The 14,401-nt window shown below is 39.2% G+C and overlaps 1 protein-coding gene across 1 annotated transcript in view; it reads left to right on the top strand.

The window, feature by feature from the left end:
- Positions 1-14,401, top strand: part of CFAP61 (cilia and flagella associated protein 61) — a 271,044-nt gene that overhangs the window by 182,644 nt on the left and 73,999 nt on the right. Inside the window, exons 20-21 of the mRNA XM_015597027.2 lie at positions 1,355-1,453; positions 6,347-6,515. Coding sequence (XP_015452513.1) covers positions 1,355-1,453; positions 6,347-6,515 — 268 coding nt within the window. The remainder of the gene's footprint in view (positions 1-1,354; positions 1,454-6,346; positions 6,516-14,401) is intronic.

Genomic DNA, 14,401 nt, shown 5'->3' with positions numbered 1-14,401 from the left:
AATATTTTCAATACCAAAGGGAAAACGCAGAATGAGTCTTAAACACATGAATTCTTCAGAAGCCTCCACTTCCATACTCTGGGAGTGCTACTTAACACTATTCATAGGACTGTTTAAGCAGAGGACGGCCTGGGTGGGTGGAGAGAGCACTCCTTGGGGTCCGAAGACATGGCTTTCATTTCTGACCCTGCTGCTTCTGGGCGTCATGACTGTGAACGAATTACCTACCATTTCCAACTTTGATTTTCTTTGTCATGAAATACCGACAATAAAAACCTGTCCCCCGCCCCCAGCACAAATTGCTTAATCTCTATGATAATGCCTATGTGCGGGCCTCAGGCCCTAATGCCAATATGAGGTAGTTTTGCTCGCTCTATATATATATATCTGAAAGTCACAAAGCTAATATCGATCGATGAGAATTAGATTATTTTTCGATCCTTGTCAACACTTTAGGGTCTGTAGGGCAATGAAGGCAGAGGTTAGATGAGAAGATGCTGAAACCAGACAGCCTGGGTTTCTACCCTGCCTCCACACTCCCTGCTGTCTGGTTTCCAGCAAAGCACTGTGCCTCACATCCACATAATACAATAGGGAAGGTGATGTTACTGACCTCATTGTCCTGCTTTGAGGACTAAATGAGAGACATGCAAAATGCTTGATTGTAAGCACTCAGAAGTTTTAGCTACTGTGGTTATGATTCCAAGCAGTTTCTTAGTAGTCTGAAATTCCAACTTTGCATTAATTTATACTAAATTTACCTTCCTCTCAATTTGGGATTTTATTTTACTCTGAGAATCACATTTTTAAAAATTAAGTGATGTCTGCCATTGCAGTGCCGCAGCTTTTGGTAGTTTCTGTAATTAGTTGCTCTCGTGCCATTTTGCTTATTTCATTTAAATGATTGGTTCTATTTGAAAGTTTATGCAGAAAGAGTTGCTGAGTTTGAAGAAAAACTTAACAATTGGATGACATGTGAAATAAGGTTAAATTGAATTACAGCTGACCCTTAAACAACAAGGGTTGAACTGTGTGGGTCCACTTATATGTGGATTTTTAAAATAATTAGGATAAATGTATTTTCTCTCCCATATGATTTTCTTAATAACATTTTTTTTCTAGCTTACTTTATTCAGTATGTAATACATATAACATACAAAACATGTGTTAGTTGACTGTTTACAATATCAACAAGGCTTCCAGTCAACAGTAAGCTATTAGTAGTTATTTTGGGGGAGTCAAAGTTATATGTGGATTTTTGACTAACCCTCACATTGTTCATGTGTCACTATGTAATAAATTTGTACTGAATCGTGCTTTACCTCTTTTTTGTGTCTTTGTGTTTTCTCCTTAGCTCTCACCTGAAGTTTAGTAATCTCACCCTGATTTCAACACACGGACTCCCTGGAAAAAAACTTTTGGGCACTGATCAAAGGAAGTTTTTAGCAAGCGAGTATGAATTCTATTTGCTTTTTCATTCTGAGACCAAAATGTCCTAATTTGTGTGCAGTCATTTTTATGTTAAATAGATTTCAGACTGGAAAAGGATATGTGGCACGCTTTTCTCCTGGAGTATAGATGTCACTTAGGAGATACAAGGACACACCTGTTAATGGCAAATGGCAGGGTCTGGCTGCCATTTTGTATTTGTGAGAAAATGTAGGCCCTCTTCCAAAAACTGAGACAGAGCCTGCTGACCCAGCCACGGCCTGCATTTGGGTTCTGATTGACATGGCAGGGCAAGGGACCTTGGTGACTATATTTGCATCAGCCAGGCAACTCCCCCAAGGTTCAGAGTTGGGCCAAGTAAGGCCAAGCACCTTACTGGGATGTGGGTCTCACACCTACCACACCATTTGTAATCCGGGCTGATCAGCAGAGACCTCTTATGCCAGTCTGGGCAAGCTTTGTTGTTTGCATCCCAATAGAATCACTATTTGTCAACAGCTGTTCTAGAAAATGCCATTTCATTATCACACAGCTTCCACTACTTTTAATTTCCTGGAGCAGAACAAGGGTACAAGGATTACTAGGCTCCCTGCCTCTAAAAACAGTGTTCCAATTTTTCCAATGAGGAGGAAGGAAATTGTTCCCTCTCAGAGTATTCATTTTAGAATCCATGACGAAGAGATCCTCTTTCAACTGTGAAAAAGACTTACTTTGCCTTCAAACAGTGAGAAAAACTGCAAGTTCTTACTAGCAGAACCACGCTTATTTCGAGCTAATACTTTTATTAGACCACAAACTTTTTTTTTTTTTTTTTGAAGGACATCATTAGGGTGCCGGAGGCATGGCTTTTGGGTCTGGTGGATGCTAATTCAGATCCTGCCCATACCACAAAGGGGATTTCATTTCTCTGAGCTTTGAATTTTTTAACTGTGAAAGGTGTATGATAAGTTAACCTTGCTAGAGTTTTTGTTAAATTTAGCATAACAGCAAGTTCTGACAAAGACTAGGGGATCAACACATGTGCATCCCCTTCCCTCATTGCCCTCTTTCTAGATTACATGATTCTCAGGAAATGTTGGTGTTATTGATAAATGTCTCACAAGGAATTTAATTCAGTCAGCTTGATAAAGGTTTTCGTGTTAGGTAGTTTATAAGAGAGGATAGCTAGTACTAACCTTCTGCTGGTGTGATACTGTGTGGGAACTGCATGTGGCTGGATGGAAAGTCACCTGGTATCCCTGCTTCTGTCCTTGCCTCTCCACATTTTCAGCTCAGTAGCTAGAGCAGTGCTGCATAAATGTAATAAGTCAGATCACATCGACTCCTGAACAGACCTAGAACTGTATCGTCCAATATGGTGGCTACTAGCCACATGTGGTTATTTAAATTTAAATTGATTAGAGTTAAATGAGATTAAAGATTCAGCTTCTCAATTGCATTAGCCATATTTCAAGTGCTCAAATAGCCACATGTGGCTAGTAGCTGCCATATCAGACAGCACAGCTAGAGAACATTTCCATCATCACAGAAACTTCTAGAATGCACCAACCTAATATCTATCCCTGTCCACTTACTTCACTGACCTCATCATTTACCATTTTTGCCCTTGTTCTTTTCACTCTAGCCACACCAGCCCCCTCAATGTTCCTGAAACACAATAGGCAAGTCTACACTTGGGGTTCCTTGTTTTCTCACTCCCAAGTCTTTGCTTAAATGTCAGCTTTTCAATGAGATCTCCCCTGACCACTCATTCATTGGCAACCAATACTCTTAACATAGTACTGTTCCCCTTACTCTGCTGTTTTTTTCTTGCTACTGAAACCCTTCTAAATGCTATATAATTTGCCTTTTAAAATTGTTTTTTCTTTATATTCTGAATCCTTCAACTACAATGTAAATTCCATGAGGGTAGGAATATTTTGCCTTTTCGTTCAGTGACATGTTCCCGGCATCTGGGACAGTGGTCGGCACATAGTAGGTGCTCAATAAATAATGTTGAATAGATAAAAATTACCTCTAAAAATACCTGCGAAAGTCATCTGAATCATGTTATAGACAGTGACTAAATAACATAGCCAATTGTCTCTGGATGAGTAACTACATGTTATCATCATTCTAGAAACAACAAATTAAAAAGGGTGTTACTTTCCAAATGGTCCTCATACGCCAATAGAGAAAATTGTTTCTGGTCGCAGAGTTTAAAAATAACGAGGCTATTGGCATCTATAAATTTAATAATGTAAAGTCCTCATTTTAAATATGAATTCTGAGCTTTGCCCTAACCAGTGTTTTAATTTATTCTTTTTGTTTCTACTTTTTTAATAGCCAGTTTTTATTTTTCTCTGACCCTGTCCAGTTTCTGGTGGAGGTGCTAATGACATGCTGCGGATGCAGCAGAAAGGAAGGCAGTTAGAGGCGAGGAGAAACAGGAAGCAGGAGAAATCCACTAATTGGATAATCAGCCCTGAATAACTGAAAATTAATTGTGATGCTCCTTTTTTTAAGAGTGTCGTGATAAATCCTTTATGAAAACCTCTGAGGTTCTTTCCAGTTCTGAAGGGTTCTGATTCCATGAAGTGCAGATCTCTACCATACTTACGTTTGCTCCCCTGGGGTTACTCCTAATTTTGCACCTTGAGCTTTGGGCTTAGTCTTATGACAGACACCAGGTATGGGGACACTGCAACTTTGAACAAACGTCCTCTCCCAGAAACTTCCCCATCCCACATTTCTGCTTTTTTCTTATTGCCTGTCTCCAGATTGTTCTATGAAGACAATCTTTCATATCATTTCGAGTCAGGGCCAAGTTCACTTAAAAAGAATGAAGTTTCATTGATGTTTCTTCTTTGATTCCTTGTCTTTTCCAGAGAACCCTAGTGGAGGTATTTCTCTTGTCCTTAAGCTATGAGACAGTCTCTGTCATGTTAGAATCTTAATGCTTACTAACTCTGCTTAGGAAATAATTTTGGAAACATATCACTTATAGTTTCTAATGTCTACTTTTGCCTGCCTGATGGGTAAATTAAGGAAGGTCCAGAATGTATAGTAATATTCAGAATGGATATTAATATCCAGAACAGATAGTAATCACCCACACAATGATATTTTAAACTGAGAAAAGTCATACAGTGTAGTAACAGACAGTAAAAGCAGCACCCCACATTCTTGAATGCTTTCTTAGGTTCCTAAAAAAAAAATGGTGTTCCCAAGTGCCCGTTCCCACTGGACAGAGCTTCAAATTTTAACTCTGAAATATGCATTCTGACATTATCAACATGACTGTCCTACTGTCATTAAAAATAACATTGTCTTAGCCTTTCTCAAATTTCCCCTGAGAACTTTTATCTTTGAGCAACTCCTCATAAGATTAATCCCTGTGCACTAACTATATTTAATTTTTCCTAATCTGGGACGACTGACAGTACTGTTTCTATTATGAACAGACTGTGATGCAAATAAGAACAATCCTTTGTGAGTCTCTCATGAATGTACAAAATCAATGAAGTTTCCTGTTTTCCTGTAAAGCTACTAGAATTTCATCTCGCTCTCTATTATTTTCCTGTGACAGGCCAGCCCCCAATTTTCTTTCCGTATTAAGAAGAAATTTTCTTGTTGTTAAGTGTTGTTTCATGGAGAGATACAAAGCCCAGAGCTCCCTTCTCTTTCACAGGTCCTATAACGGGGTCTAATGTGCATCCATTACTAGAATTCTTTTTGTGTAGTGATGAGTGGATCAAAAAGAAAAAATGTTCTCCCATTACCACTTTAGTCCTGTTTGCATCCAAGGAGAGTAAACAGGATTATGTATCATTAATATTATTTAGAATAATACCTTTCACATATGCATCCCACTTGACAAAACAGCATCTCTTACATTCTCACATTCATTCCTTACAATGATCGAGACATGTAGGGAGGAAAATTATGCCATGTTGAGAGCTGAGGAAACTGAAGTATTGAAAGGGGATGCAGACTCCCCAGGGTCCAGTCTCATTAGTGACAGGGTAAGGACACATACCTTGGCACAGTGAAGACTAGACAAATGAAACACTATTCTGCCACCCTGTACTCTTGTAATGATCTCAGAACAGGATCACTAAGAGAGTCATGTAAAGGAGGCCAGACCTTTCAGAAAGTTCTGGAAACAACCCTCACAAAACTCTTTAAATAAACCCGAAGCCACAAGAAACCCACTTTTCTTACATTGTAGTACAGTGCTCAAACTCAAATGGAACCCGGACAAGAAAACCCATCCCCCCTGGACCTGTCGTTCACAGAAGTATCAGTTCCCTACAAATCATTTTTGCTCTACAGAGTGAATCCAAAAAGTCTCCAGGGTCTACACTTACTGCAAATGTAATTCCCTGATATATCCTGTAAACATAACGTGTTTTGTTGTTTTGACACAAATGCATACACTCATTCTAAGAATGAGTCATTTATTGAGAAGCTTAGCAAATAGGAAGGATTCTCAATATTCAGGACCTTGACCCCTGCCTTTGGGAATCCTTAACGATGTCACTTTCTTCTTCTCCGTTCCCTTTGAGTATATGGTCAATATGACAATTCATCAGCTAAAGTAAATTTATACATACCATGAAATAGAAGCAGAAGAAAGGGTATATATTAATGATCACACACACACACACACACACACCCTCCCTCCCTGTTGTTGACTGGCCTATGCCAAACAGAACAATTTAGCTTTAAGAGAAAGATGTCAATTTATGACTGTCTCATAACAAAAAATCTCCTAGTATGTAGCCTTGGTCCTGGTAAACTCACAGCAAGAGCACAAACTCTGCCCACTAGGCCACTTGAACCAACTCACCAGATGTCTAATTAATGCCGACTATCAGCTGCTCAAATGTCACTGATGGAGCTTCTCTCCCCACAGCCACTGTTTTAATGATAAGGATCATGCATTGATGTCACTGTGCTCCTGGGTCAATGTGGTGGTTGGTAGGATGACTGCAATAGACCGAGCAGCCAAGCATGTCGTGGTTTCCCAGGAGGGAATCGTGTTCTACGACCACCTCATCCTCTGCACTGGGCAGCAGTACCAGGTGAGGCCGCGCGCATGGCCATCTCCATGGTTAACGGTTATTGTGTTTACTGGGCATATGCTCTTGGGGAGAAGGGCATGCCTTCTCACCCTACAGCTGCCATGCTGTATTCATTAAAGAGCCCTGCAATGGCCTGCACACATCACCAGAATTGTGCCGGAAACTCTCATGGAAACCCATTCCAAGAAAAACATTCTGCTCAAGGAAAAAAATCACACAAGTCGGAGAAATGTCATTCTTCAAGCTGTTGTCCAAAAGTCTAACACTTACTACTCATCAGAGCACAATCCAGACACAACCCAGCATGCATTCGTGGGAAATTAATTTATGCCTCAAGAGGCTAACATTTGGCAGTGGCGATGGGCTCACGCTAAAGTATTTCAAACATGCGCACCTTCTGTCAACCCTTATTTTATTTTGTCTCTCAGTTATAAAACTAGGAAATGTGACTGATTGATTACCCAGTGACCATGCTGTCCATTTTGATTAAATTCTTAAACCACATTTGAGGAAAGCATTGCTGGATACAACTGAAGCTGTTCAATGTCTTAGGGAAGCAAATTTTAATATTCTCACTTTGCAACACACATAATCATTTTATATGGACCACAAAATAGGGCATCTCTTTAATCAAAAGAGATTTACTTTATTACTCAAAGATTGGTCTTTTAATTACATTTCTCCCAGGAATCTCAGGAACCTGGATAGGCCTCCCTGTGGTTTGTTCCTGAGAAGTATGGAGTAATCCACCCCCACCCCTGGCACTGCCACGTTTTATCTGGTTCTGTCTTAGGCCATCTTGTGAGTGGTCATGGATTCAACTAGGTTGGTGGCATGAATGTGTTCAAGTTTTCCTTACATAGCCAAGCCAGGAGGAGGCATTGTGTGGTGGTGGAAAGAGAGCTGAGCAAATCCTCGTATCTTTTACTTGCAGTTCTGAGCCTTACACATTGAGATCACCTGGGGCACTTTTGAAATATACCTATGCCTAGACTCTACCCAGAGAGGCTCCGTTTTAATTATTATGGGATAGGGGCTCAGTCATCAGTATTTTTTAAGCTCCTAAATGATTCTAAGCCAAGGCCAAGAATCACTGACTTGAATTTTATCAACCTAGAATCTCTCATCTGTGTCTTAGAGCAGCACTTCTCAAACCAGAATGTGCAGACAACTAACCTGTGCATCTCATTAAAGTGCAAATTCTGAGCAAGGGAGGGTGTGAGGGCAGCTGAGATACTGCAGTTCTAACAAGCTTCCAGGTGAGGCAGATGCTGCCAGTGACTAACTAGACCATACTCTGAGTATCGAGGCTTGGATCAGCTTCTGAGTACTTTCTTTTTTCTTTTTCTTCTTTTTTTTTTCTCATTCCCAGTGAAAGGGTAAAAATAAACTGGAGGAATACTTTTTTTGATAGTTAAGTATTCATCTTTTTAAAACATTAGACTAGAAGAAACATCATGTACCCCTTTGGCTTGCCCCTTTTCATCTGCTCCATTGAGTTCCAGCTGCTGCCTGCAACTGCAAACTTTGGAAAATGTGAGTGGAAGACTCAGACATCTGCCCATGTGTGTCCAGCTGCCCCTGCAGCTTTAGTCTGTGGCACATTAAGCTCTTGCCCTTTTTACAATGGTAAAAATGGAATGAAGAAGTGATAAAGGGAGCTCCAATTTAATTTTTCCAGGACATAAAAACCAAAGGTACATAGAATGATACAAAACAAGGCAGCTGAATTCACTGGGACGTCTTCTAGTTCTTATTTCTTTTCTTATTCTCTTCTCCCCAACTCTCTTATAGTTTTGTACCAATTTTGTGATTAAAAAAAATTAAGCTGATGAAAATAAAGTTTAAACCCAAAGTAAGACAGCCTGTTAAAAAATATAATTACAATCCTTAACCTCTAATCAGACCTTTAAATGACGTGTATCATTGTAAAATATTATGCAATATTTTCGATATCTAAATGCACATCACTTAATCTTTTTAATCAGAAAATCCATGTACAAAATTAAATTATACTGCAGGGTTGCATTGAAGAGGGCTGGTCTCTACTTCCAAGCCCTCTTTCCAGGGACAAATACATTGAGGCATTTCTGTTGTTAGTTCTTCAATACTAATTCCTAAAACTCTACATAATGCATTTATAGAAGTTTTTTTATTTGATCTGTCAACTTCCGACTTTACCTATGACCTTTCTATTTGGAAGATGAAGATTTATCTAGCTCACTTTCAGTACCCTCTGATTCCCACCCTGCCTATCAATTTGATTATTTTTTTGGTGAGCATATGTTGGTCCTGAAAACCACTCTGAGATAGCTTACAAGTGAGGTACCTGACAACTCTCCATGGCTCATTGAGAATCATGCAGAGAGAAAGAGAGATGCCTGCCCCATCCCTGGATTTGGGTCATATCATAAAGAGGAAGAATAAAAATTTGTCAACTCAAAGTTTAATGAATCTGGTATTGACCATCAGAAATCCGTGGCAGGGACTCTCAAAGAGGTGACTCTAGCAGCCAGCAGGTAGAGCAAGAACATACAGCCAGGCAAGAAAGTAAGCTGCTGGGGCGTTAGTTATGGTGAGCTTAATGTGTCTCAGCAGTATGATGTGGTCTCCACAGAGGTTAATTATGTCTTAGACAGGGTAAATAAGAGTGTGGCATCCAGAACTGTGCAGCCCCAGGAGAGAGCCTGCTACAAAGGGGCAGAAAGGAGAGCATAGCACTTTGCCTCTTTGGTAAGGCCTGAGAAAGGAGCCCCTGTCATTCAACAGCCCCTTGCATGAAGAGATTTCATTGCATTTGAGGATGATTAAAGGGGGAAATAACAGTATGGGGTCAAAGAAAAGTGGCCAAAGCTGCAAATGCTTTGGTTTCTCCCATCCAAGTGGTGGGGTCTGTGTCTCCCCCCTCTTGAATCTGGTCAGGCTTGTGACCACTTTGACCAATAGAGTACAAAGGAAATGATATGGCTGACTTTCGAGGCCAGGAAAAAGGGCCATGCAGTGTCTCTTTGTGGGAACAGTTGCTCCTGGAACCCTGATCTGCCATGTAGAAAATCCAGATACCCTGTGATCACTGTGCTGGAGATGCCATACATAAGTTCTCCAGATGGCTCTGCCAGCCGTTTCTTTCAAAGCACCAGACATGCGGTTGAAACCATCTTAGACTCTCCACCAGCTGACTGTCATCAAGTGACCTCTATGGATAATATATGGAATAAAAGAATTGCCCAGCTCAACCCTACCCAAATTTCTGACCCACGAAATCATGAGAAGTAATCAAAAGGTGATTGTTTAAACCACTAAGTCTTAGTGTGAGTGTTTTGTACAGCAAGAGACAACTGAAACAAAAAGATATAATGGAATCAAAGAAAGGAACATCTGGAAAAATCAGAGAACAAACTTTTGACAGTATTTCAAAATGCAAGATTCACACACACACACACACACACACACACGCACGCACTGACTTTGCAGGAAACTATTTATCATACTCAGAATAATTTGATCACCTGGGCTCTGAAATGGGAGCCGAAGTCATTGAAGAGCAGAAGCTGAGCTGAGATTAGATGAAAAGAGAAATGGAAGAGTAAGAAAGGATTGAAATTAAATCCCCATCAAGAGACACAACTGTTGCTGTACAACATTAGTGTTGCTGAAGACAAAGCACAAAGCTCCCCTGCAGGACAGAGACAGAGGGCCAAGGGCAAAAGGGAACATATGGTGCAAGAGATGAGAAGATTTGATAGACACAGAGGCGATGTATAGATCGTTGTTTTTTTTTCAAAGAAGAGACCTAAACGAATAGAAGAGACAATAAAGATATGTTAGAAGAAAACTTTACTTACCTAAAAAGTATATTGCACAGTTGACCATATTCCAGGCAAAGTAAAAATTTTCAAACTACTTACATTCTTATAAAATTTTGGTTCTATAAGAACGATTGGGAAAAGATGAACAGACTTCAAGAGAAAAATAGCAGATTAGCAACGCCCCACCCAAAGAAAATAAAGAACAAAAATAAGGCAGGCATCAAAAAAATTACCTCTCCAATGTTAAATGGCATAAAAAAATGAAACTAGCCACACAGAATTTTGAAGAAAATGGAGATTCAATAATTATATGCCCACCTAAGTCTCTCCTATTTGAAGACAGAAGAGTCATTCTTTATGTGTAAATCTTCAGAAAAATGACCTCCTCTATTCTGTAATGTATATATGAATAACAGACAGAAAGGAAAATTTAGGACTTCTCAATAGTATGAAAAGACAAGTAGCAAACATCAAACAATTTTAAAAGTAATCTAAATCATTTTTGTAAATCTGAGAATAAAAGCAAAATAGGAAATAATGAATCTTAATCTAAATCTAATCAAGATCAAGTTGTTGAAAACAGGGAAGAATATGAAATGTCTTAAATGGGCAAAGTCAAGGGTGATATTTCAGTCTTGACTCTTATATTTAGAGAAAATAAGGTTCAAGAATGCTTTTGAACTGTGTAAATAAATTCACCTTTCAAACACTGGAGATGATAAACTAGGATATTATTTATGCAACCACAGGGAAGAAAACAAAGGAAGCAGCCACAGTGCTTAAACATGAAAGTATAAAAGACAATGGCATAAGGAGAAAAAAAAACAATTTTGACAGTGAATGTCATGGTTTTAAACTGCCCTGTTACAAGACCAAAGTTCTGTTTTACACTAAATTCAAAATACAAGAGAAATACCCAAACGAAAATGACGCCCAAACTTTAAACATGAAAAGATAGTTAAAAGTGCACCAACAAAAAGTGACAGGCAGATTCAAAGAGGTTTTAGAAGCAGCTGCAACGTTAATATCCAGCAAAGTGGAATTAATTGGAGAAAGAAAAGCATTAATGCTGACAAAAGGTAGAACTTGTGACAGCAATATAGAGATGATGAGCCTGTTACATACTGAACATGACTGTGTCACAGAACACATCACAAAAACAGAAATAGACCTGGAGTATTATATTCATTTCTTGGAGTCACATTTAAGAAGAGAAAGAATATCCAAAAACTCAAAGACACCCCAGATGTTTAGCCAGAGGGGTGAAGATTGAAAATCCTCACATACTTGAAGGATTTTCACATGGGAAACGAATTAGAATTGTATATCATGGTCCCAGAAAGCAGAATTAGGACAGACCACCAGAAGTGATGGGAATACGGTTCTTACTCATCCTAAGAAAGAACTTCCTGAGAGTCAGGGTCTCTACCAAAAGGGAATGTTCAGCTCCAGGAAACAGCAAGATGCCTCCATGGAGGGCAGGTAAAGGGCTGGGGAGTGGAGTAGGAACACCTGACAGAGGCTGAGTCATTGCCACTTGTCACATGTGTGTTAACTGATGTCATCCTTGCTGTAACTCCATGCCACTTTCATCCCTCTTTCATAGAGGAGGAAACCAAGGTGCAGTGAAGTTGAGGTAATTTGTCCAATGTCCGACAATGACAAAGTGTCAGACTAGGATTTGAGCCAAGGTGATCTGGCTCTAGAGCATGAGTTCTTCGCCACCACCTCTGTCTCTCTCCTCTCTCTGTCTTTCCGTTTCCTTGCTCTCCCTTCTTTCTTTCCTCCCTCCTCCTCTCATAGATGTGGTCTAGAAATTACATTTGATGGCTTTTAAAAGTCTTTATGACACAGAAATTCTAGAACTTATTGTTTATAGCTAGAGTCAAAAATAAGTTTATTTCTTTCTCTCATTAAAAATATCTGGAGAAAAGCAACTGAGGTCTGGTAAGGTGACTCCCTGGTGTCATCTGGAACCCAGCCTTTTCTATCTTTTGTTCTTCCATCTTTAATGTGTGTCTTTCATCCTCAACATCTTGAAGTGGCTGCTGTGACTCCAACCGTTCCATTCGCAAGAAGCAAGAAGGAAGAAGGACCAGAGCAAAATGAATTTTTATAGTGCCCTACCCAAGGACTGCTGACTCTTGACTACCTACCTCCTCGATCATGAGTTGGGAAATGTAGTTTTTCAGCTGGGCATATTTCCCAGGAGTCTGTTACTAAGAAAGAAAGGGAGAAAGGATTTTAAGTAGGCCACTAGTGGTCCCTGCCATCATAAATTATTAATTTGCTGAGGGAAACGGGGTAGCCAAGGGGCTCCCAAAAGCTAGTGATGCTGGCAGTGTTCGATCGGAATCATCTGATGGAATGCTTGAAAAGTCATCTGATACTCTCCAATCACATGTTAGTGGCAGTTTAATTAGTGGCAGAGAGCTCCCTAGTTTCAATAGCTAGTATTGATGGTGCTTCTTTACTAAATATATTCATGCCCTCCTTTTAAACTTTATTTCTTTCTTTACTTTGATGACATAATATGAATTTATTCCCCATAGATCCTTTTTGATTTATTGAGTTCTGCTAAACTGTGTGGACAAATTTATTGGCCTTGGGATTTAAAATCCTAGCTTCAGTTTTGCCTATTCTGTGAAAATGTCGTTGTGTGAATATGAAAAATACATTATCCCATTACTTTTCCTTTAACTTCTCTAATTATAGTTTAGAAGTGTGCAAAAATGCTTTTGAGTACACACAAGAATTATACGGGTTATCAGAATGCAATTATATTTCAGGATCGTAGTAGGCTAATTTTCACTTTGGACCTTATTTTTTCTACCTCTTGTTTTTTCATCTAAACACCAACTATTTGGAACAATAACTCACTGAAACTTTTACAAGTTGAATAGCTCTCAATTTGTTCTTTAGTCCTACCATGTTCTACCAAGGACTTTTCCTGATTCATTAAAGCATGACTTACTAAACTGGTATAATGTTACCTAAATTTCATTTTCTTTTACAGTGCAATGCTCATTGTAGTTCTGGTGAGGTTTCAAACCTCCAAACATAGTATTCAATATTGTGCACTTAAACCATTCACCAAAGCCCTCAGTGCATGGTTTATAATAACTATGAATATAATAATACCAAAATTATGTATAGTGATATATGGTTAAACAATTTATATTACTAATAAGAGAATTTTACCTCCACAATTTCAGTTGCAGTAAATGACCACAACTTATTGAGGTTGTTTTTGTTTTGTTTTTTTTTACTAAATAAAATTTTACTGCAGCCTTTTCACAGAGAAAGGACATCCAGCTTTAAAAATTGATTTTTTAAAAATTATTTATCCAGTTGAAGTTGAATTAAATACATCACAGTAATGTACCATGGCTTTACCATATCTATTGAGGAAGGACTTAACCAAAAAGTTTTCTAAATGTCGTCTGGGGTTTAGTGAAGTCCCATTTGTTTAAGCACCAGCCAGCATTCACATCTACCCAGTACAACAAGGGATTTGTCAAGGAAAGAAGAACTACTTCTGCACCCATATTCATCTCTACTACAAGTGAACTTTTTGCCCATCATAGCTGAGAATGACCCCTGCCTCACAGCCCTGAGGCATTGTCCCATGAATATGCAAGACAGGTGGCACAGGTCTTCTAACAGAGGTCTCTAGTTGCCTTAAGTCTTGCTCCCAGTGCCAGCCTCATTATCTTCCACATAATCTCTACTTAGCTGCCAAATAAAAATCAGAGTGGTAAAAATGGTGGCCCACTGGGCAAGCTCACACCACTGTGCTGTTTTACTTGGCTTTCACAATGGTGTGTGTTTGTTTGATTTAAAACTAAAAAATAAAAACCAAGAGTCTACATTAAAAAGAAAGCATCTAGCATTTCTTGAGAAATCTCATCTGGCTACACTGAACCTATATTCTACCGTGGTAACAACTGGGTGGAGTTGAGTCATGGTCAAACTCTATCCAGGGCATAGGCCCTCGAGTTTGCCACAGTATCCTTGACTCTGAGGACAAGTGTCAGCCATCATTATTTATTGTGTTTTTACTGTTGTTTTCCCTAC

Source organism: Pteropus alecto, unplaced genomic scaffold (genome assembly GCF_000325575.1).
Source record: "Pteropus alecto unplaced genomic scaffold, ASM32557v1 scaffold45, whole genome shotgun sequence".
NCBI classification, from domain to species: domain Eukaryota; kingdom Metazoa; phylum Chordata; class Mammalia; order Chiroptera; family Pteropodidae; genus Pteropus; species Pteropus alecto.
The sequence above is the reverse complement of the archived record's forward strand: the minus strand, read 5'-3'. Positions and strand labels throughout refer to the sequence as shown.